The sequence below is a fragment of the Chiloscyllium plagiosum genome, unplaced genomic scaffold (assembly GCF_037043375.1).
Source record: "Chiloscyllium plagiosum isolate Xiang-an unplaced genomic scaffold, Cpla_swu_hap1 HiC_scaffold_47, whole genome shotgun sequence".
NCBI lineage: Eukaryota > Metazoa > Chordata > Chondrichthyes > Orectolobiformes > Hemiscylliidae > Chiloscyllium > Chiloscyllium plagiosum.
Window position 1 is genome coordinate 13,204,562 of NW_028270185.1, and position 25,528 is coordinate 13,230,089.

Consider the following 25,528-nt stretch of genomic DNA (forward strand, 5'->3'; position numbering starts at 1 on the left):
TTGGCACATCCCCTGACAGGAGCAGGGTGGGCACTAGGACCAAGGAGAAGCCCTGCAGTTAGTGGCAAGTCTAGGATTAATTGGAGAGGTAGTTTGACAAGACTGCTCTTGATGATTGTCTGGATTCAGAGGTCTTTATTTCAGAAAACTTTCAATAGATAAACCCTGTTGCTGCTCACCTGGGTGCCAGAAAGCTCATTCTTGATGGGGGTTTGTTTAAAGAAACGGAAATCCTAATAGCGAAGCTCATTGCCACATCTCTCCCAGCGTCTCCTGGTAAGTCGTTCAGTTATCTCTGTGTTCCTACATCCCCTTCATTCCTAACCAAATAGCCAGCCAACCGATACCCCCTCCGGTCTAACCCCTACTCTCCAACACTTGGTCCATATCCCTGTGGGTTACAGCACTCCACAACCACATCCAAGCAATTTCATTTAATGTGCTGAGGGTCTCTGCTCCCATATCGCTCTCTCCCTCTGTGGGAACAATGCCCCCTTAAATCCACTCTCCTGCGTCTTATTCTCAGTCTGTGGGGAGAAATTCCGCAGCCAAATTGGTGAAAACAAGTTCAACTTGCAGCATCTAAAAACTCAGGCAAAAAAATGCTGAAAGTGCCTGTGTGAGGAGTGAGGGTCAGAAAAGCTACGCACACAATTAGTTTGCATGACTCCCACTTTCTCTGTCCCTCTTGTTTGGACCCTTTCTCTCGATACCATCCTCACTTTAATCTCTCTCTTGCAGTTCTCGTTCCCTACGCCCCCCTCTCCCGCTATCCCGTTCTGCTTGTCCACCTCTTCCTTCTCATTTCAACACCAATCCGTGTTGGTGTAGCTTAAATGCGCCCCAAGGTGTTTCACGGAAGCTGCCATGAAACAAATTTTGCAAACTACCTAAGGAGATTTTAGGTCAAGTGGTTAAAGAGATAGATTTTAAAGAAAATATTAAAAGAGGAAAAGGAGGCAGAGAGACAAAGCGGGGTGGGGGGGGGGGGGGGGGGTGTTTTACGTATGTATGTATCCATATTAGATTAGATTTCCTACAGTGTGGAAACAAGCCCTTCGGACCAACAAGTCAACACCGACCCTCCGAACAGTAACCCACCCGCCTCTGACTAATGCACCTAACAACTATGGACAGAGATGCTGTCTTTGACTGTATATCTATTTGTGCGATTATGTCTATATATCCTCATCAGATCCGGCTGGATTTGGGTTTTAAAGGACATCTGGTTAGATAAGAAAAAAACTCGATCTCCTCAGGGTTGGAGTGCCTTCCTCCTCAATTGTAGCTCTATTCTTTTCACCCATGGTAATGCCCACCCCAGAGCTCTGTGGTATAAAGGAATGTCCCAGTTCTGATAAAGAATCATTGGACTCTGTTTTCTCCCAACTGATGCTGCCAGGTCTGCTGAGTTTCTCTAGCAATTTCTGCATTTCTTTTCAGATCTCCAGCATCCAGAGTTCTTTGTTTTATATTTATCTGTTTAGCTTGTCTGTCAGTGTGTGTTTTTGCATCTCTGATTTTACATGTGTGTCTGCCTGAATCTGAATCTGTGTGTATCTCTGTGTACATGTGAAAATGTGTGGCTGTGAGGATGTGTGTCCGTGTCTCACTGTGTCTGTCTGTGTGAAACTGTCTTTGTGTATATCTCTGTACACATGTGAAAGTGTGTGCAGGTGTGTGGGTATGGATTTGTCTGTGTAGAGGGATTATACGTCTGTGTGTATCTATCTCTGTGTGTTTGCCAATGTGACTGTCTCTGTGCAAATCTCTGCGTACACGTCTCTGTGTATGTGTTGGGTGTGGGAGTTATGTATTTGTGTCTTTCTATGTCTCTGTGTGGATGAATGTGCATGTGGGAGAGGTTGTGTGTCTCCCTACACCTGTCTGTATGTCAGGTAGTGTAGGTATGAGAGTGTGTCTATGTGACTGTCTATGCGTATGTGTCTCTGTGAATCACTATATACATGTCTCTGTCTTTATCTTGGGGAGTATGGGCAGGGAGTTATGTGTCTGTATTGGGGTGAGTTTTGTCTCTACATCTGTGTATGTGTGGGTGTGTTCGCCTGTGTGTTGAAGTTTGTATGGGTTTGTCTGTGTCTCACTCTGTGTTGGGGAATGTTGGGTGTGGATGTGTAAATGTAGGAAGGTGTTGATTGTTTTCCTGTCTCTATAAGTACATCTATCTGCTGTTGTGTGGGAGTGTGTAACTTTTTTTGCTGTGCTATTTCACTGCTTTTTCCACCTGCTAACTACTGATTCATGCAGTCTTGCAAAGGCCTCATTATTCACAAGAGTGCTTGGCATAGCTCTGTTAAACTGTACACTCTCTGCACTTTAAGTTAATTGAGTCATTGGCAAAATTGATGGAACTGGTTCCCACACAGAAAGGCGACAGTTTCAGAGGAGAGCTATTTTTGAGATACTAATGAGAAAACTAGGAAGAGAGACATGATCCAGAGTGCAGGATAAGGCCAAGGGTGAGAAGAGTTGAGTGGAAATCAGAAAGAAGGAAGGCAGCCCCATCCCTGAGGAGATGGTTGTCTTTTCATTCCTAAGCACATTGTCCTCTAAATGTCAACCCCAAACCTTCCCTAAGATCCCAAACCACCACCTACTGCCCCAAGCCCGCGACTTACCTGGGTATGGGGTTCGATGGGCCTCCTCTTTCACGAGTCTGCCCACAGTCCTGGCAGTGCCCACTATGCGGTATAAGGAACGTCCCCATTACAGTCAGTTTGAACTTGAAGCATTAACTCTGTCTCACTCTCCACAGATGCTGCTGGACTTGGTGAGTTTCTCCAGCATTTAAGTTGTTACCACCAGAACAGATTATCTGCCCATTAGCTGTTATTGGGAGCTTGCTGTGTGCATTTGGCTCTTACATTTCTTATATTTTATCAATGGACCCACTTATAAAAAGCAGAGAATTGATCATAAAGTAAGCTGACCAATAATGTTTTTCTTCGAGGAGAAAGTGAGGTCTGCAGATGCTGGAGATCAAAGTTGAAACTTTATTGCTGGAACAGCACAGCAGGTCAGGCAGCATCCAGGGAACAGGAGATTCGACGTTTCGGGCACAGGCCCTTCTTCAGGAATGAGCAGAGAGTGTTCAGCAGGAGAAGATAAAAGGTAGGGAGGAGGGACTTGGAGGAGGGGAGTTGGAAATGTGATAGGTGGAAAGAGGTCAAGGTGAGGGTGATAGGTCGGAGTAGGGTGGAGGCGGAGAGGTCAAGAAGAAGACTGCAGGTCAGGAAGGCGGTGCCGGGCTGGAAGGATCCGGCTGAGACAAGGTGGGGGGAGGGGGGATGAAGAAACTGGTGAAGTCCAAGTTCATCCCCTGCGGTTGGAGGGTTCCCAGTCGGAAGATAAGACGCTCCTCCTCCGACCGTCGGGTTGTTGTGGTTTGGCGGTGGATGAGTCCAATGACCTGCATATCCTCGGTGGAGTGGGAGGGGGAGTTGAAATGCTGTGCCACAGGTTGGTTGGGTTGGTTCGTCCGGGTGGCCCAGAGGTGCTCCCTGAATCGCTCCGCAAGTAGGCGGCCTGTCTCCCCAATATAGAGGAGGCCACACCGGCTGCAGCGGATGCAGTAGATGATGTGGGTGGAGGTGCAGGTGAATCTGTGGCGGATATGGAAGTTTTCCCTTGCAACCGCAGGAGGTGCAACACTTGCGCCCACACCTCCCCCCTCACTTCTCTCCAAGGCCCCAAGGGAAACTTCCATATCCGCCACAGATTCACCTGCACCTCCACCCACATCATCTACTGCATCCGCTGCAGCCGGTGTGGCCTCCTCTATATTGGGGAGACAGGCCGCCTACTTGCGGAGCGATTCAGGGAGCACCTCTGGGCCACCCGGACGAACCAACCCAACCAACCTGTGGCACAGCATTTCAACTCCCCCTCCCACTCCACCGAGGATATGCAGGTCATTGGACTCATCCACCGCCAAACCACAACAACCCGACGGTCGGAGGAGGAGCGTCTTATCTTCCGACTGGGAACCCTCCAACCGCAGGGGATGAACTTGGACTTCACCAGTTTCTTCATCCCCCCTCCCCCCACCTTGTCTCAGCCGGATCCTTCCAGCCCGGCACCGCCTTCCTGACCTGCAGTCTTCTTCTTGACCTCTCCGCCTCCACCCTACTCCGACCTATCACCCTCACCTTGACCTCTTTCCACCTATCACATTTCCAACTCCCCTCCTCCAAGTCCCTCCTCCCTACCTTTTATCTTCTCCTGCTGAACACTCTCTGCTCATTCCTGAAGAAGGGCCTGTGCCCGAAACGTCGAATCTCCTGTTCCCTGGATGCTGCCTGACCTGCTGTGCTGTTCCAGCAATAAAGTTTCAACAATAATGTTTTTCATCAGCCAGTTCACACACATCTCAAGAACAGGTGAAACTTAAGCCTTTTGGCTCACAGGTAGGGTCACTACCATTATGTAACAAGAGCTCTGAAAACTCTGAAGCAACATCTCCTTTGCTGAACATGTTCAGATATGTTTTGAGATTCCCCCGGGGCAAATGGAACTTGAACCCAGACCTTGTAGCCCAGAAGCAGGGAAATGTACCAGCATGCCACAGGAATGGTACTACATCTTTTACGAAAACTTGAAGATTTCAATTGTTCAATTTCTAAAAAAAAACTTACTTTGTTTGACAGACACAATGCAGGGCATCTATTAACATTGGGAGGAAGACACTCTTACGGAATGGATGATCTGTGTGAGCTTCAGAGACCCCTGTTAGGAAAGCAGGTGAGTGGCAAACTGTTTAGTCATGTACTGCCTGGCGGAGCCTCAGCCAAGGAGGGGCCCACATCTCCCCATGGCCTCACGCCAATCTGCAACCAGCTGGTACCAGGCAGCTCTCCTGCCAGCACGGACTCCCAGTTGGTCCCACAGCTCCTGGACACATGCTCACTGCAGAACACTGTCGAGTCTCTCTACTGTCCAAGCCTAACGCCGCATGCAGATCTGAGGGTCTGGGCTAGCTCGAAACACTGCACCGAGACCACTTTCACTGAGAATGGACCTGGGGAGCAGAAGATAGGAAATTCGAAAGAGCCCAAGGTTCTGGAATCGGAGGCTGGTCAGGCAAAAGTTCCGACTGTCTCAGTCGATGTGGAGGACCTTCCATATCTGGACACACAGGTAAATGGTTCCTTGTTTGGAATGTGGGAAAAGCTTTCCACAACATTCTTGAATCCCTAGATACCTTTAATATTGTATTTAGAAATCTATCAATCTCTGCCTTAAACATAAGACTATAAGATATAGGAGCAGAATTAGGCCATTTGCCCAATGAGTCTATTCCACCTTTCAATCATGGCTGATATGCTTCTCAACCTGCCTTCTCTCTGTAACCTTTGATCCCCTTAGTAATCAACAAACTATCTGTCTCTGTCTTAAATACACTCAATAACTTGACCTTCTGGGGCAATGAGTTCCACAGATTCACCACCCTCTGGCTGAAGAAATTCCATCTCATCTCAATACTGAAGGGCTGTCCCTTCACTCTGGGGCTGTGCTGTCAGGGCCTAGTCTCTCCTACAGACACATTCAGTGACTGAGGCACCACAGCCCTCCTGACTGAAAAGATCAGTCCTAATGTTAAATTTTCTTTCAAAGTAGCTCTCAATGCCTAGGAAATTCAAAATATGAAATTCATGAAGTGATTAGAAAATTATGCTTCCCTCACTCAATATTAAACTCACTTTTATGAATTTATCTTCAGTATTGTTGATTTTTGCAATAATTCCCTAATTATTCATGTCTGTGAAATAAAGCAATAATTCACATGATTGAAATAACTGGGATTTATTTTAATTAGTTCCCTTAGGAATACAGTAACATTAGACAGAAATTTACAGCAGCAAAAACCCAATAAGATCTGTAAGCACTTTATAAATAGCACAGGTAGTGTGAGAAAAAGAAAGAAGCAAAGGAATGAAAAGAGACAGGGCAAGAGAGAGGGAGAAAGAGAGATTAGATGAAGAGGAAGAAATATAGAAAATAGGAGCAGGAATAGGCCAGTTTGTCCTTCCAGCGTGCTCCGCCATTCAATAGCAACCAAAATCATACTGAATGGTGGAACTGGCTCAAAGGGCCAAATGGCCTACTCCTGCTCCTATTTTCTATGTTTCAATATGATCATGGTTCCCACTTTCTCCCCACACCTTTTGATTCCTTTAGCCTTAAGAACTACGGTGGCTCAGTGGTTATCACTGCTGCCTCACTGCACCAGGGTCCCAGGTTTGATTCCAGCCTTGGCGACTGTCTGTGTGGAGTTTGCACATGCTCCCCGTGTCTGGGTTTCCTCTGGGTGCTACGGTTTCCTCCCACAGTCCAAAGATGTGCTGGTCAGGTAAACTGGACATGCTAAATTACCCATAGTGTTAGGTGCATTAGTCAGAGGGAAATGGGACTGGGTGGGTTACTCTTTGGACGGTTGGTGTGGACTTGTTGGGCTGAAGGGCCTGTTTCCACACTGCAGGGAATCTAATCTAAAAAAAAACTATATCTAACATTTTCTTGAAAACATTCACTGTTTTCCCCTCAACCGCTTTCTGTGACAGAGAATTCCACAGGCTCCTCCACTCTCTGGGTGAAGACATCTCTCTAAACTGGAGACGATTCAGAAAAGATTTACCAGGATGTTGCTGGGAATGAAGGATCTGAGATATAAAAATAGATTGGAAAGACTGGGACATTTTATTCACTGGAGTGACCTTATGAGGTTTATAGAATCATGAGGGGCATAGATAAGGTGAATAACAAAGGTGGGAGATTTCAAGGCTAGGGGACATATTTTTAAGGTGAGATGAGAAAGATTTAAAAAGGATATGAGGGGCAACATTTTCCACAGAGGGCAGTTTTCGTGTGGAATGAAATGTCAGAGGAAGTGGTGAATGCAGGTACAGTTACAACGTCTAAAAGAAATTTGGATAAGTTCATAATTAGGAAAGGTTTGGAGGGCTATGAGCCAAGCACAGGCAGGTGGAACTAGTTTAGTTTGGGAACATGGTAGGCATGGACTGGTTGGACCGAAGGGACTGTTTTCATGCTGTATGACTCTATGACTCAGTCTTAAATGGCCTACTCTGTATCCTTAGACTGTGACCCCTGGTTCTCGACTCCCTGGAATCTGGAACATCCTTCTTGTGTTTAGTCTGTCTAGTCCTGTTGTAATTTTATAGATTTCTACAAGATCTCTCCCTCATTCAACAGAGAAAGAGATGAGAGAAAGGAAGGGAGAGAAGGTTAATTAGGAGAGAAATTAATGGAGAGAAAGACAAATGGAGAGAGACAGAGGGATATAGAAAGATAGAATGAAAGAGAGAGGAAGAGATAGATGGACAGAACAGCAGAGGTGAAAAAAAATCAGCGAGACAGAGGCAGGAACCTTCTGTCCTTCCCTGTGATAGGTTTAGCATTTGGGTCGGGGGTGCACTTAATCAGGCAGCAGATTATTAGGAGCTTCCTTTCACTTCCTTCCTCCTTCCATTTTGGGCAAGTCTTCCCATTCTGATTGAGGCCCTTCAGTGCCCACTTAATGCTTAAATAAGGGCTTCATCCCCCTACCTGGGTATTAACCCAGCAGTGGGCAGGGGGGATTGGCCATGTGGGGAGAACAAGCAAACTGCTGGGTGGAATTTGCAGGGTCTCTGAGTGGTGGTGGTTGGGGTTAGGGGTTGGAGATGCACGTGGCCCTCATTCATAGGCATTCGGTGCTAAATCGAGGGACCTTAGAGATATTCCGCACACCCTTGCTGACTTGACCGTCAGCTGCAGCTGGGATCCACTGATGATCCTAGCCTGGCTTTGTACTGGCAGATGGCACTGCCTCACCACTGGCACTGTGGCCCAATAGAGGTGCCAGGCTCTGAGCAGCTGGCAGGTCTTAGTGAGCAGGTTGGGAGCACCTAAAACCACATCCATAATCCTTCAACCAACATTGTTAATACAGATGATCTGGTCACTATCACTTTCTCTTTGTGGGAGCTTGCTATGTGAAAATTGGTTCTCATGTTTCCTCCAATAGTGACTGCACTTCAAAAGTGTCCCATTGGCTGTCAAGCAATTCAGAGTGTCCTACAGTCAGGAGAGGTGCTATTTAAATGCTAAGCCTTTCTTTATGTCAGTGATAATTTTCCTTGACTTAAGTTGGTGACACAAAATCAGGATAGGTTTAGCTAAGATTGACTAAGAATAGCTGTTCCCTTTAGCTGATGGTACACAGGACATAGGAACACAGATATAAGGTTCTGGGCAAGAGGTGCAGTGAGAATTTGATGAAGAACTCTTCGATACAGTGAGTGGTAATGACTCAGAAAGCCTATCTCTACAGAGAAATCTTTTTTACCTTCTGTTTCTGAAGTGTGTTTGTGTGTATTTGACTGTGTCATTTGGAGATGTTTGTAGTTGGAAATTTTTCTGTATTACTGACTGTGTAAGTTCATCTATATTGGATATTTTTTGATTAAATAATAAAACCATAATTGTTTAATAAGAAACCTGGTTGATAGATCCTTTTAAGTTTCAAACCAGTTATAGAAACAGGGAGACTAAGGTTCAGGTATATAATTCTTTGGAAGTTGCATCACAGGTATACAGGGTATTAAACAAGGCATTTGAGACACTTGCCTTCAGTCCTGAGACTACTGGGTAGAGGAGTTGGGATGTCATGTTATGGCTGTACAGGACGTTGGTGAGGCCAATTTTGGAGTATTGTGTACAGTTTTGGTCACCCTGCTATAGGAAGAATATTATTAAATTGGAGAGGGTGCAGAAAAGATTTATGAGGAAGTTACCAGGATTGGAGGGTTTGAGTTATAGGGAGAGGCTGGATAGGCTGCAACTTCTTTCACTGGAGCGTTGGAGGTTGAGGGATTACTTTATAGACATTTATGAAATCATGAGGGGTATAGATAGGGGAATAGCAAAGGTCTTTTCCCTAGGTTAGGGGAGCCCAAAACCAGAGAGCAGTGGAAAGATTTAAAAGGAATCTGAAGGACAACTTTTTCACAAAGAGGGTGGTTCACACATGAAATGAGCAGCCAGTGAAAGTGGTAAATGCATTTACAGTTTCAACATTTAAAAAACATTTGGACAGATACATGAATAGGAAACGTTTAGAGGAATATGGGCCAAAGACAAGCAAATGGGACTAATTTAGTTTAGGAAACTTGGTTGGCACGAATGAGTTGGACCAAAGGGTTTGTTTCTGTGCTGTATGGCTCTTAGACTCTGTGACTGTGGAACCCACTACTTACGAAGGTGGTAGAAGTGAAGACATTCAACGATTTGGGAATGGGAATGGGACCGGGATTGCTTTACTCCACAGACAGCCAACATGGACTCAATGAGCCGAATGCTGTCCTATGTTGTAATGACTCCATGGTTCGATTTGCTATTGGTGGGATCTTGCTATGTACCAATTGCCTGTTCTCCTGTCTTGTCTTAATTTCATAGTAATTAATTGGCTACTAATCGCTTTGGAATGTCCTGAGGTAGTGCTGGGTTGTTACGTAAATGCCTTAGTTTCTTACAATAAACCTCTTTAAAATACCTCTTTTTAAAATAAATTCTATCTGGTTCTGATTAATGTATTTGGACATTTTATGTTGAGCTAATATGAATCAGTCTCAAGAACACAGCAAACGGAATCACAGAAGTGGCATAGTATAGAAATAGGCTATCATGTCTGAATTGGCTCTTCAAGTGAGCATCGTTGCCTACTGCTAATTTCTTGCCTTTTTCCCATACCCTTCCATGTTACTTCTATCTAAATAATCATCCAATGTCCTCTTGAATGCTTCAATGAAAGAGGAGCAGGGATAAACCAATTGGCCCCTCAGGCCTGTTCTACCATTCAATACAATCATGGTCCTTGGGCTTCAACTTCACTTTCCCATCCACTCTCTGTGTCCCTCGATTCTCTGAGAGAACAAAGACCTGTTTATCCCAGCCTTAAATATATTCAACAGTAGAGAATCCAAGGCCCTCAGGGCTACAGAATTCCAAAGATTCACAACCCTTTGAGTGACCACAGCTCTTCCCAACTCAGTCTTAAATGATCATCCCAATCACCAACCTTTTGGTTACCAGTCTTAATTTGACTGGACATCCAGCAAGATAACGCACTATATAAATAGTGGCCATTGTTAGAGTTTGTGGTGTATTTGAACGTGGATCCATCGGTGAAGACCACTCCTCCATTATGTCATTTCTTACTCTGGGAGTATTTGTGGACATGACGGTCAGAGGTGGCACGTGACTCAGTGGTTAGCACTGCTGCCTGAGTGCCAGGGACCCGGGTTCAATTTCTGCCCCAGGCGACTGTCTGTGTGGAATTTGCATATTCTCCCCATGTCTGCGTGGGTTTCTTCTGGGTGCTCCGCTTTCCTCAATCCAAAAGACCTGCAGGTTAGGTGAATTGGCCGTGCTAAATTGCCTATCGTGAAAAGTGCATTAGTCAGGGGTAAATATAGAGTAGAGGAATGGGTCTGGGTGGGTTACTGTTCGGAGGGTCAGTGTGCACTTGTTGGGCTGAAGGGCTAGTTTCCATACAGTAGGAAATCTAAATAAATTGCCCATAGTGTCCAGGGATATGCAGGCTAGGTGGATTAGCCATGGGAAATGAGGGTTTGGATGGAATGCTTTTCAGAGGGTTGGTGTGAACTCGATGGGCCAAATGGCCTGCCTCTGCATTGTAGGGATTCTGATTCCATGATGTTGATATTTTCACAGACCAATTATTACAACGATGGGGACAGTGATAGTGATAGTGATAGTGACAGCACACTCTCATTCAACATTCCCCAGGATTATCTGGGACTCGCTGTCTTCTCAATGCTCTGTTGCTTCTGGCCAATGGGAATTGCTGCATTTTATTTATCACAGAAGGTAAGGTGCTGTTTTATTCATATTCTTGCTGGAGTTATCCAGGTTTCATTTGTGAGAACAGATCACAACAGCCTTTTGTATCCTGGAGTTTAAAAGATTGAGGGGTGACTTAATTGAGCTGCTTAATAAAACTGAGGAGGTCTTTCCTTGCATAGTACGCAGCACCTCTGCCTCTGAGCCAGAAGGTCCAAGTTCAAGTTCCACTCCAGGACTTGACGGCAAAGGGAGATGTGTTCACAATGCGGCCAAACAAGTTGACCATTAAATAAAAACCAAAAGATGTGCAGATGCTGGAAGTCAGAAACAAAAACAGAAATTGCCAGAAAAGCTCAGGTCTGGCAGCATCTGTGGAGAGAAATCAGAGCTGCGTTTCAGATCCAGTTCTGAGGAAGGGTCACGGGACCTTTATTTTTTAGATTAGATTCCCTACAGTGTGGAAACAGGCCCTTCAGCCCAACAAGTCCACACTGACCCTCTAAAGAGTAACCCACCCAGACCGTTCCCCTACCCTACATTTACCCCTGACTAATGCACCTCACACTATGGGCATTTTAGCATGACCAATTCACATCTTTTTTGGAATTGTGGGAGGAAACCCACGCAGACACGGGGAGAAGGTGCAAACTTCACATAGACAGTCACCCGAGGTGGAATCAAACCTGGGTCCTGGCACCGTGAGGCAGCAGTGCTAACCACCAAGCCACCGTGCTGACCTGAAATGTTAACTCCAATTTCCCTCCACAGATGCTGCCAGAACTGCTGAGCTTTCTATTTTTGCTTGTGTTTGGGGTTGAATATTAACTTGTAAATCTGACCATAAGATGGAGGAGCAGAAGTTGGCCTTTCAACCCATTGAAATTGCTCCACTATTCAATAAGTTCATGTCTGATCCGATAATCCTCAATTCCACTTGAGGGCCTTTTCCCGGTAATCTTTTATTATGTTACTGATTAATAATCTGTCTATCAGAGCCTTGACTATACTTAATGACCCAGCCTCAACTGCCCTCTATGGTAAAGAATTCCACAGATTCACTACCCACTGAGAAGAATTCCTTCATTCTCTTCCATTGGCAGGAGGTAAGAGTGGAGAAAGTCCTGATTTGCCCTGATAGAAAGAAATTGGAGCCTCTACAACTGTCACTATTCATAGGTCCAGGCTACAATTTGCAAGTAAGAATGTATGATACCTCAGTAACTTGAATGCCTTGGATGCAACGGATGGGAGAACTGGAGAACCCAATTAAAGAATTGATACAGAGAAACTACCTCCATTGCTCTGGGCACGCAAACCTGAAATGAGAAGTGAATTTCCAGCTCAGCACTGTCCCCATGACTTCTCCTACCTGCCTACCTTCTTTTGCACCTATCCACTCCACCCTCCTCCCTGACCTATCACCTTCATCCCCTACCCCACTCACCTATTGTACTCCATGCTACTTTCTCCCCAACCCCACCCTCCTCTAGCTTATTTCTCCACGCTTCAGGCTCTCTGCCTTTATTCCTGATGAAGGGCTTTTGCCCGAAACGTCGATTTTGCTGCTCCTCGGATGCTGCCTGAACTGCTGTGCTCTTCCAGCACCACTAATCCAAAATGAGAAGTGAACAGTCAAGGCCTGAAATCACATAGTGCGTTTTCCCACTCTGAAAGCTCCTCCTTTAAATGTCAGTAGGTTCTGGTTGTCAATTGGAGCTTTCCAGAGGTATAGATAAGAGTTTTATCAGGAATAACAGATATTGTTGGTGCAGATAGGATGGGCCAAATTGCCTTCTTAAGCACTGTAACAATTCTGTAAACAGATATGAAGCAAAGACAGGTAAATGGAGTTGAGGTACAGAGGAAGTTTGATCCAATAAATGGGCAGTGACTAGGGCCTGAAGAACCTGCTCTAGCTCCTGCACTTCCAGCTACCTGCTTCATTAAAGGTGAGAGGGCATCTTAGCAGTCACAGCTCTGCTTATTGCTGTGGACAGTATGGAATCGCAGTAGTCAAACTCCATCAGCCATTCAGCTCTTTTAAATAGAATGAACTTCTCCAACTGTGGTCTTTTGAACATGCCCAGTTTTAACTGCCCCACCACTGTTAATTGAGTGTCTAGAACTCCCCCTTGTTCAAGAAGGGGAGTAGAGACAACCCTGGTAATTATAGGCAAGTGAGCCTTACTTCGGTTATGGGTAAAGTGTTGGAAAAAGCTGGAAGAGATAGGTTTATAATCATCGAGAGAAGAATAAGTTTATCAGGGATAAGAACACGGCTTTGTGAAATGTAGGTCGTGCCTGGCAAACCTTATTGAGTTCTTTGAGAAGAAGACTAAACAGTTGGATGAGGATAAAGCAGTTGATGTGGTGTTTATGGATTTCAGTAAGGCATTTGATAAGATTCCTCATGGTAGGCTATTGCTCAAAATACAGAGGCATGGGATTGAGGGTGATTTAGTGGTTTGGATTAGAAATTGGCTAGCCGAAAGAAGACAGAGGGCAGTGGTTGTTGGTAAATGTTCATCCTGGAGTTCCGTTACTAGTGGTGTACCGCAGGGATCTGTTTTGGAGCCACTGCTATTTTTCATTTTTATAAATGACCTAGATGAGTGCATAGAAGGATGGGTTAGTAAATCTGCGGATGATACTAAGGTCAGTGGAGTTGTGGATCGTGCTGAAGGATGTTGCAGGTTACAGAGGGACATAGATAAGCTCCAGACCTGGGCTGAGAGGTGGTAAATGGAGTTTAATGCAGAAAAGTGTGAGGTGATTCACTTTGGAAGGAGCAACAAAAATAAAGAGTACAGGGCTAATGGTAAGATTCTTGATAGTGTAGAAAAGCAGAGCGATCTTGGTGTCCACGTACCATCCCTGAAAGTTGCTACCCAGGTTGATAGAGTTGTTAAGAAGGCATACCGAGTGTTAGTTTTTCATTGGGAGAGGGATTGGGTTTCGGAGCCACAAGGTCATGCTGTAGCTGTACAAAACTCTAGTGCGGCCACATTTGGAGTGTTACATACAGTTCTGTTCACCGTATTATAGGGAATGTGGAAGCTTTGGAAAGAAATTTACGAGGATATTGCCTGGTATGGAGGGAAGGTCTTATGAGGAAAGGCTGAGGGACTTGAGGCTGTTTTCGTTAGAGAGAAGGTTGAGAGGTGATTTAATTGAGACATATAAGATAATCAGAGGGTTAGATAGGGTGGGCAGTGAGAACCTTATTCCTCCGATGGTGATGGCTAGCACGAGGGGACATAGCTTTAAATTGAAGGGTGATAGATATAGGTCAGAGATAGTTTCATTACTCAAAGTAATAGGAGTGTGGAACGCACTGCCTGCAACAGTAGTAGACTCACCAACCTTAAGGGTATTTAAATGGTCATTGGATAAACATATGGATGGAAGTGAAATAGTGTAGTTAGATAGGTTTCAGATTCCTTCCACAGGTCGGCACACCATCGAGGGCCAAAAGGCCTGTACTGTGGTATAGTGTTCTATGTTCTAATTCCCTCCCTCAACCTCCCTGCTTACAACCTCCTCCTTTAAGATGTTTCCTAAAAAAGAATTGAGTTTTTTAATATTTCCTTATATGGTTCACCATTAAGTTTTGTCTCCTGTGAGGCCCCTCGGAATGTTTTAACATTGAAGGTACTATATAAATATCGGCTGTTGTTGAACAAGCAGCTTTGGTTACCCTCATTTCTCATGACATTGTATTAACTTTGGCAACTTCTGTTTTTTGTTCCTTCTATGTAACAATTTCCTTCTCACCTCGTACTCTGCAGACCAGCAAAGCTACAGCCAAAGGAGACTATCGGCAGGCCAGCTCTGCCTCCAGGAAAGCTCTGTGCACAGCCATCTGCTCTATTGCTCTTGGGGTCTGCACCTACATCGGAGGCATGGTGGCTCTGGTGATATACTTGGCAAAGAATGGGCACTCGTAGTGCCAGAGCCTGGCAGGGTCTAGGCTCCACAGGAGCAGAGACTGAGAGAAGAGACTTGCTGGGCAGGTTCTGACTCCCACAGGGCTGTGATACCAGACAACCCATCAGGAGAACCATCTACTATCTCTCAAAAGGTAACCAACTCTTAGCTGCAAGGTCTGAATGGAGCTCAAGCTGCTTTGTGGAACATCTTGTTAGTGTCTCAGCCATTTCGCTGATCCAACAATTGTTTTGATCAACAATAAATGGAAGGTTTCATCTTCAGGGAACCTAGACTAAATCAGGGATCAGAATTCCCATCATGTTGTATGTATATAATTGTCTGTAACAGAGTTACAAAAATCTGATTGTGGTTTCAAGCCCAAGTTCACACCCAATGCCATTCCTGACAGCATGCTGCACTGTTGGACCTGTCACCTTCTGAATGAGATATTTAACTAATAGCCATTCTCAGATGGTTGTAACAGCTATCATAGCACTCTTAAGGGCAAAGGAGTTCACCTCAATTGTACTGACTAATATTTATGTATCAACTACCAGTCAAAAACCGGTAATTTGGTCATTGTCACATGGGAGCTTGCTGTATGCAAATAGGTTACTATATTTCCTACATTACCACAGTGGCTATTGCAAAGCAAATGAGTATAAATATAGGGAGATCTTGCTAATGCCATACAATACTCTAGTTAGAACCTACCTGCAATACTGTGTTAAAGATTCCAACACTTGCAAAATATCGGCAGCCAAAGTAAAACATTCCTTGGAATAGAGTGCAACTCCCATTGCAACTAAGAGCATTGAAAGCTATCCCACAGATTCAGTGCACTCTTTCTAAAGCTCCACATCGAGGGCTCAAATTATTTTCTCCTCCCCCAGTGCCAGAAATGCGTACATTAACTGCAGTGAAGATTATAACACTCTGCTGCTGCTAATCACTTGGAATAGACTGCAGCAACTAAGATAAGTGCAAGAGCGAAAAGCTTTTAGGTTTCAAGGTGGGATTATAGTATTTGACAGAGAAGGGAATAAAGAATGGAGCAATTTACGTTTGAATAAACACTAGATTCACTGAAAGCGTTTTAAAATGAGAAATGTGACATCAACTATATTCACCAGCATAATATTACACAAATTCTTTTGGAAAATTCATTCCAGAGATGTGGGTGTCATTAGCAAGGTCGATATTTATGGCTCATCCCTAGTTACTGTTGAGTAGGTGATGATGATGATGGTTTCTTTCTTAAAGCTTTTTTGTCTTTTGTGAAAGCAAGTCCCTGCGATATTGGGATGGAGTGTTAGGATTTGGACCTAGCAACAAAGGAGGTACTTAATGTTACCTTGTCCAAATTGGGGTGGAGAGTGACAGTTGTGGTGTTTTCACTGACCATGCCGACCTGATATCCTCAATAAATTTAACAGTGTTTGCCAGCATTTGACCCATGTCCCTCTCAACCTTTCCTATTCGTATACCCACCCAGATGCCTTTTCAATGTTGTAATTGTACCAGCCTCTACCACGCCCTCTGGCAGTTCATTGCATACACACACCACCCTCTGCATGAAAAATTTGTCCATAGGTTCCTTGTAAATCTTTCCCTTCTCACCTTAAACCTAATGCCCTCTAGTTTTGGGCTGCCCCACCCCAGGAAAGACCTTGTCTATTTACCCTATCCACATCCCTCATGATTTTGTGAGCCTCTATAAAGGTCACCCCTCAGCCTCTGACACTCCCAGGAAAACAGCCCCAGTCTCTCCCTATAGCTCAAAGCCTCCAACCCTGGCAGCATCCTTGTAAATCTTTTCTGAACCCTCTCAAGTTTTACAACATCCTTCCAATTAGCAAGGAGACCAGGATTGCACACTGTATTCCAATACTGGCCTCACCAGTATTGTGTCTCTACAGGACAAGAGCTCCCAACTCCTATTCTCAATGGTCTGAACAATAAAGGCAAGCATTTCAAATGCCACCTTCACTCCACATTTAAAGAAAGAATCCACATTTCCATAGCTTTCTCCATGACTATAGGGCATTCTAAAACCTTTCCAGCCAAATAAGTTACTTTCACTGTTGCAATGCAGGAGATGCGGCAGCTACTTTGTGCATAGCAAGATACCCAAAGATCATATGACAATGAAAGTTATCATCCTCACAAATACAAACGTGGGGAAATCCTGCTGCAGCTACCATCACACACAGCTTGGCCGCATGTAGTTCAAGGGCAGAAGCAAGAAAATTTAAATCCAATTGGGTTCCATCAAGACAGGTACAGTATGGGTTAGATACTCAGAGTAAAGTTCCTCTCTGGTGCTAAGGGCATACTTTTCAGTGGTAAACTGTGATCTCGTGGGAGACCTGATTTGGGTTGATCAATCCTTTGCATTTCTTTCAAAATAATTTCCAAAGCAGCTGGAGACACTACTGTGATCAGCAGGTACCTGACTAAGTTGTTGGGACTGGTCAATAGTAATCTTCACCCTGCTCAGTCCTTGGAACAGGACATTTGTTTCCCAAATTATAATGATCTCTACTAATCCCAAACCCCACAGAGGCCACGTGTTTTATGCATTCACTCATTGATAGGGGAATTGAGGAACATTTATCGGCCCAACTCATGTTGAAGACCAGTTAACATTAGAAGCACAAACTGCCCCACTTGCAGCTTCACCAGTTTCAATAAGATCTACTGTTGCATCTTCCCTGTCCCATACAGTCGTGTTATCCTGGGCAATACGATTTGGATCCCAAGGGACAGAGTGCCCCAGACAATGCTTATCCTGGGCATCCTATACCCAGTGAGTGTGAGTGCTCCAGCCAACTCAGTGCGTCAGGGAGAGAGAGTGCCATGGGGGCAAGCTGGGTGCCAGGGTGAGACAATGCCAAAGGGAACCCCTACCCTTGGGAGAGACGTCACCCATACAGCCTGCACCTTGGGGGATAGCGAGTACCCAAGGCAAGCTGTACCATGAGGAGAGACAGTGCCCCAGGGAGAGTGGACATCCCAATTGCCTATCCCCTGAAGACAGTTAGTACCATCAGGGTGGAAAGAGAAAACTGGCACAGGACTGCATTTCTATTACTGAGATACAGAAGGCAGGAACAACCAAACAAACACCCTTTAAACCTCACAAGAAAGCAGTGATTCCAGGGCTGGCACTTTGACCAGATTTGCCAATGACTGCAATGGGTTTTCATTTGTTGTAACCATTATTTCTCAGATCTGAAGAGAATGGAAATTGTAAAACTAGCATGAAACAAAACTGTAATTCTTCACCATTAAACTTTATTTTTTAAAAAACGTTCGTTCTTCCTGACTCCCAGATACATGCTTTGCAAGTGTTCAAAGTACAGTGCCAAAGTAATGTGCCAAAATGCTGAAACAGCTCAGAGTTACTGTTTCTTTCAGACCAGCTCAGAATACCCACAGCTATCCACAGGATTGATCATCGAGGGCTCAGTGATCATGGAAGGCTCAGGACCAGGATATAAACAGAATATTCACTGCTCTCCATCAGAGACTGTCCATTGGCTTCATTCTGAACTTGATGGCTCTTGGCTTTCCTGAAGGCCCTTAAGCACTCTACTGCTCCCATCTCTAGTCACTCATTTTCGAGTATTTCCTGCTCACTGAATCCCTGTAGAATTGGAAGATTTTCTCTGCAGCTTTCTGGCACATTGCGACACACTGTTGGAGCTATGTAAGAGAGATAAGCGCATTAGCAATATCATGGAGATGGCCTTTTCCCTCCTCTTCCTAACAGAACTCCAGCCAGAAGGATAGGCCTCTGTAAAATCTTAACATTGAAAAAGGCAACTGTACAAATATAAAACATCAGCAGTATAACAGACATGTTTGGGATGATTAGAAAATTGTACAGAGAGGAATGGGAAGGCAGGGGACTGACTAAACTACACCTATTATCCAGAATTTATAGCACAGAAATAAGCTGTTCATCACAACACCTATACATATCCTATCTCTGAAACCATGTCCAGTTCTAAAACTGATATTCCTTATAACTGGCCAAGTGCCTCCAAGTTACTGGATGTGCGGCTGTACAAAAAGGTTTGAAGGTTCATATACTTTAATGAGTGGACTTACTAACAAAAAATATTAGAAGGAATGTTACCACTGTGGCCGGACAGACCACCCGAAATAATGAACTTATGATGGACAATAATAAACTTACCATGGAGTTACAAAAGAATGGACAATAATTAAAGTAGGTTGGGAAATGGAAGCCAACCTTGACTAAAGTGACTGTATCAATCCCCATGCTGCAGAATCCAGACAATCTGCAGCTGCCCATAGACGGTTTGCAAACAAACCTGACAGCTGCAGACTCTGCAATAATACACACCTGAAGATGGACTTAAATGGGACAAAAGAATGTCACCTCGGGACAATTAGGAGCAGTGAGTCATTCCTTAGACACGGAGGTGCCCAGCACCTTTATTTGGAGGAGGCTACGTGCACCCTGCACCTACCATAATGGACACCTAAGGGTCACCCTGCCAACAATGAGCCAACACCTGTTTGGGTCTGATTGATGAAGGTAATCGAACCTGATCAATCCATTGGCAGATTCTCAAGATCCTCCCAAAAGGGCGCGAAGACTCGGAAGGATAACAATCACCGCAAAACCCCTCTCAGCGCGGTAACAAGAATAACCACTGAAAGAGAAGGCACCTCCAAGACCATTAGAAGACGACGACATCATCACATGGAGTCCAGCCATGTTCTCATGTGGTGGTACACGATTGCACAAAGTTAAAGCATAATGTAGTTTGTAGTATTTTTCATTAGTTTATAGTATACTTTATTGTTCTAATATTAAGTGTGTTCAAATACCAAATATTATTGTTGATAAGAGTCGACTCACAATTCTATTGCTGAACATAAGAATTTAAGCACACTGTGTGGCAGGTCCAACACCTCCAACTCTGAGATCAGTGCACACCTCCAATTTTGATCTTTTGCACTTTCTTGACTTTAGATTATCATGGAAAGTCTATGTCATCAGCTGCCAATCCCCCAAGATTGCTTTCCCAAAATCTTGCCAGCTCTTTCTTAAATTTAGATGCTCTTTAACCAAACTTCTGAGTCACCTCGACATCACTCAGCATCGAATGTTGTTTGGAAACACTGCTGCACAGACCATGAGATGTCTGACTACATTTGAAACTCATTACAAATATAAGCAATCATTTGTTGTTGCTAGAGCTAATGCTCCCTATGACCCTTCCTGTCCTTCCATCATCTAATTCCATCAACAAAATTTTCAATTACTTTCTCACTTGTGTATATTGAGATTTCATTTACATACAGCTATGTCATTTGCCCCAAACACTCCATGTTCCTTCAATTTGCACATTCTGACCATTCTCTAAGGAAATACATTTCTCCACATCTCTTTATCAAAATTAGTAGTGACTATTTTATAACTATGTCCCCTACATTGTGGATTCTTGAGAATTGGAAACAGCTTATTTACATCCATTTTATCGAACCAATCAGAATTATCAAGATTTCTATTAAAAGTCACCCTTTGTCATTTCTTTGTTAAAAAAAAGAAAATAGAGAAGTAATCAGTTCAATATTCCCAGACAGTTACAACTTCAGAGTTTTGGTAACATCCTTTTGCACATTCAACAGGAGGATGCACACTTCCAGCTGTGCACTGAGAGTGTAGTTCACCAAGCATGCAAGTTTCCAGCCATTTCGAGTCACACCTCAGACTATGTCTTTTCTGAGAAAGTGGCTAAAGAATGAGAAAGTTCACAGAGGTCAGACAGCAATGAACCTGTTGATGAAACCACATCTGTTGATGAAACCACATGCCACACAGCCTGTTCACAGCAGGCGACAGACTGCCTCACTCTGCCCAACATCAAACAGGAGGTGCATAGAATTCTACCCCACAGTACTTTATAAGTAATCAGTTTGCAATTCAAACTACATACTTGCAGATTATTAAGGGGTAATTAGAACTGACAGATTCTGGATGCAGAGAGGCTTTCATTACAATGAGTCATAGAGATGTACAGCATGGAAACAGACCCTTTGGTCCAACCTGTCCATGGCGACCAGATATCCCAACCCAATCTAGTCCCACCTAGTCCCAGCACCCAGCCCATATCCCTCCAAACCCTTCCTATTCATATATCCATCCAAATGCCTCTTAAATGTTGCAAATGTTCCAGCCTCCACTACTTCCTCTGGCAGCTCATTCTATACACGTACCACCCTCTGCGTGAAAAAGATATAAAAGTCTCTTTTATATCTTTCCCCTCTCACCCTAAACCTATGCCCTCTAGTTCAGGGCTCCCCGACCCCAGGGAAAAGACTTTGTCTATTTACCCTATCCATGCCCCTCATAATTTTGTAAACCTCTAGAAGGTCACCCCTCAGCCTCCGACGCTCCATGGAAAACAGCCCCAGCCTGTTCAGCCTCTCCTTATAACTCAAATCCTCCAACCCTGGCAACATCCTTGTAAATCTTTTCTGAACGGAAACACCAAAACCAAGAGACTATTTGGACAATGAGCAACATTATTATCCTATGGGTGAAGGCAGTGTTGAGTCACACTGACCTAGCAAGATGCTAGGTACCATCCCTGGCCTGTACTCCGTTGGTGAGCATCAGCTACACGAGGAAACAAGGTCATTACAAACAGCCCCAGCTAATTTAAGTTTCAGTTGGGGCTAAGTAGGTATCACGCTCACTTTGGAGTCAGATTGGGTTCTAATTGTAGTTCAGGGACTGCAGTATAATATCTCCTGATGGAATGCTGCATTGCGGGAGGTGCCAACTTATAAATGAGACATCACTAACCAGAATGGTATAGTACCTCAACAACAGGACAAGTGTTCAATTTGATGTTATATCTCTTAATTTTTAATTGGGCAATTTATATTCAACAAGAGGATAGTGGAAAGACTGTAGATGAAAAGAAATAATCAAAGCCCAGTTCTCTAACAGAACTAATTTGCATTGAAGTGCCAATTACAGCAAGGCACCCGTTGTACAATCTAATTAACAGATTTTCATCACTAGCTAGTGGCCAGAGTGGGATAGGCTGACAATAGACTTCAGTATCCAACACAAGTGCTTACTTAGCTTTTCAAATTCTGTTTTAACCCTTCAAACAGGGTGTGCACAGTATAATCTGCATTGTCAGTGCCCTGCCTACCTCACAACGGCACACTGCAACCAGCACTGTCTTCACATGGCCTTCTCTGTCTGACAAGCTACTTACTGGGGCAGCATGGTGGCTCAGTGGTTAGCACTGCTGCCTCACAGCACCAGGGTCCCAGGTTCGATTCCAGCCTCGGGTGACTGTCTGTGTGGAGTTTGCACATTCTCCCTGTGGATGCGTGGGTTTCCTCCCACAGTCCAAAGATGTGCAGGTCAGGTAAATTGTCCATAGTGTCAGGTTCATTAGTCAGAGGGAAACGGGTCTGGGTGGGTTACTCTTCGGAAGGTTAGTGTGGACTGGTTGGGCCCAAGGGCCTGTTTTCACACTGTAGGGAATCTAATCATACGTAAGAACATGTGATTTGGAAGCAATGGAGCCTGCACAATTTCCAATACAACCATGATGTGGAGGTGCTGGACTGGGTGAACAAATTTAAAAATCACACAACACCAAGTTATAATCCAACAAGTTTAATTGGGAGTAATAGCTTCTGGAGCACTGCTCCTTCATCAGATAGCTGTGGAGCAGGATCATAAGACCTAGAACTAAATTATCTCGGGAATGTGATTTGAAAGAAGTTCTGAGATTTACATATTAATGAACCAAAATCTGCAACCCATTCTAAAAGATGAACGACTTAACAGCAATTTAGGTTTGTTCAATATATTGTATCAGTTGAATGCATGACAGTGATCTTTTGCTATAAATTCTGTGTCTGATGATCCTGCTCCACAGCTACTGATGAAAGAGCAGCACTCTGAAATCTAGTGCTTCCAAATAAACCTGTTGGACTATAACCTAGTTATGAGTGATTTTTAACTCAATAAAACCATGGCTGTACTGATTTCTTCACATTCCTGTCTATCCTCAATCATCTTTCATGTTTTGCTTACAACGAATCTATCCACCTCTGCCTTAAAAACATTCAATGACTCTACTTCCACCACCTCAAGGAAGACAGTTCCAAATACTTGCGACCCTCAGAGAAAATTAAAATCTTCACGTCTTAAATGTGTGACCTGTTATTTTTAAAATAATGAGCCCTCGTTCTCGGTTCTTCCACAAGACAAAGCACTCTTTTGACATCCACTCTGTCAAGACTCCCCAAACATCACAAGACAACTCGCCCAATCCAGATTTTAGTTGAGTAAACCTTTTCTAAACTTTAAATTTACATCCATGTTTAGGAAAGACTAATACTGTACACACTACTCCAGAAGTACTATACAACCACCCTACTTTTGTATTCAATTCCACTTGCAATAAACTATAACATTTATATTCACTTCTCAAATTACTTGCTGTACCTGCATAGGAACCTTTTGCAATTCATGCACTAGACACCCAGATTCCTCTGCTTTCTCAGAACTCTAATCTCATAATATTTCAGACTGATCTGACATCCCTCATGTCCACTTTCCTGCGTTTTCCCATAACGCTCGATTCCCCTATTTGTGAGGAATCTATTAAATATACACAAGGTACCTGCTGTCACAGTTCTCTGTGGAAAGCAATTCCAAAGACACTCAATCCTTGAAGAGAAGAAATTCCTCCTTATCTCTGTCTTAAATTGGTGCCCATTTATGGAGACTATGCCACCAGACTGTCCCATGAAGGAAACATCTCTCAGCATTTACCCTGTCAAGTCCTTTAAAAATCCAATATGTTTCAATGAGACCATCTCTCATTCTTCTAAACGCCAGTGAATAGAGACCCAACCTACTTAGCCTTTGCTCATAAGGCAATCCTACATGGGATCATCATAGTGAACCTTCTCTGAACTGTTTCCAATGAAATAACACAGTTCTCTAAATAAGGGAACCAAAGCTGCTCACATTATTCCAGATATGTTCTCATCAGCACCTGTACAGTTGCAGTAAAACTTCACTACTCTTATAATCCAAACCTGTTGAAATAAGGGCCAACATTCCTGATTACCTGCTGCACCAGTAAACTAGCTTTCTGTTATTCATGCACAAGTTCTCCAAGTCCCTTTGTGCTGCAGCTTTCTGCAGATTTTCGCTGTTTAAATAATAGTTTGTTTGTTCTCCCTTCCAAAATGAACTTCATGTTTTCCTACATTATACTGTTTGCCAACTTTCTGCCTACTTACTTTTCAATCAATATCTCTGTAGACTGCTTGTATCCATCTTACAGCTTGCCTTTCCATCTATTTTTATGTCATGTACAAATGTGATTAAAGTACATTCATTTCTTTCCTCCAAGTCACTAATACTTATTGTAAATGGTTGTAACCCCAGCACTGATCCCTGTGTAATCCCACCGGTTACAGGTGGCCAACCTGAAAAAGAATTCCTTATTCCTACTCACTGTTTCCTGTTCATTAGCTAATTTTCTATTCACCACACACTATTTCAAAAAATATGCTTACCATCTTTTCTTGCTACCAAAAGTGGAAAATCTGCTATCACCTTATTTTCTGTAGGACCAATGCTCGCTTTGTTAAACTCTTATAAATCTTTATAGAAACTGGTTTCAAATTTTAGTTAGCTTTCTCTCCTACTCTAATTTAACCCTTCTTTTAATCTCTTGATCACTCTTTGCTGTTGTATTTTCTGTCCAATCTCTGACCTCCAACCCACACCTGCACCATTATACACATTCTCTTTAAATCTGATATAAGCTGTAACACTTTTAGTTAACCACAGAATGTGAAACCTCCGATAGAATTTTTCTTTCTTGTTGAAATGTAACTATTCTATGTATTCCAAAATATCTGCCATTGCATCTCTATCCCTTAACCCCTAGTTGCCAGTTCATTTTAGTTCCCTCCGCACTACTGGCCTCATAATTGGCCTTTAGTCAACTTTAAAACACCAGACTTGGATCCACTTGTCTCCTTCAAAATGAAAGGAAAATCTAATTATATTCATTGCTACCTTGGAGGTCATTTCACTATAGAAGTCCTAATTAATTCGACTGCACTTCTTAATACCAGATCTAGTGTAGCCTGCTCTCTGGTTGACTCCAGAGTATGACATACCAAGAGCTATCTCAAAAACATTCTTGATTTACCCAGGCTACTTTGGCCCATCTGATTTTTCAGTCTTTATGTCGATTAAATCCACATGCGATACCTTTCTAATAAGCTCCCATGGTTTCTTCTTTTATGCTTTGGTTGTGTGGTTACTATTAGGAGGTCTGTGTCCCGCAAGACACTTCTTGCCTTTGTCTTTTCTCACATCTCAACCTAAATCACTTATACATCCTCATTTCCTGAATCTGGGTCATGCCTCTCTATTGTGTTCATGTCATCATTAATTAACAGAACCACCCCTCCAACTTCTCCTAGCTTCCTGTACTTTCTAAATGACATATGCCTTTCATCTTGCAGCTATTTCACTATGCGACAACTGATGAAATTCAGTGACAATCTGGCTCTGAGCCACTGAAGAAGGATGGGTGAGAGGACCAGGTTTGACCCCTTTCCCACTGACTTCAATCCTGTGCTACATGCTCAACTGTCAACCTCGGTC

General features: G+C 43.7%; 2 protein-coding genes across 3 annotated transcripts in view; one reads left to right on the top strand and one right to left on the bottom strand.

The window, feature by feature from the left end:
- On the top strand, positions 1-18,098 carry tmem91 (transmembrane protein 91). Its single transcript, XM_087983984.1, has 4 exons — positions 1-276; positions 4,668-5,157; positions 10,756-10,911; positions 14,676-18,098. Exons 2-4 carry the CDS (start codon positions 4,717-4,719, stop codon positions 14,832-14,834), a joined length of 756 nt encoding a protein of 251 aa, XP_087840110.1. The 5' UTR covers positions 1-276; positions 4,668-4,716; the 3' UTR covers positions 14,835-18,098.
- The window catches only part of exosc5 (exosome component 5), a 23,774-nt gene continuing 16,338 nt past the window's right edge, over positions 18,093-25,528 (bottom strand). For both annotated transcript variants that reach the window (XM_043680941.2, XM_043680940.2), the window contains one exon: positions 18,093-18,525. In XM_043680941.2, coding sequence (XP_043536876.1) covers positions 18,427-18,525 — 99 coding nt within the window. In that variant the 3' untranslated portion in view covers positions 18,093-18,426. The remainder of the gene's footprint in view (positions 18,526-25,528) is intronic.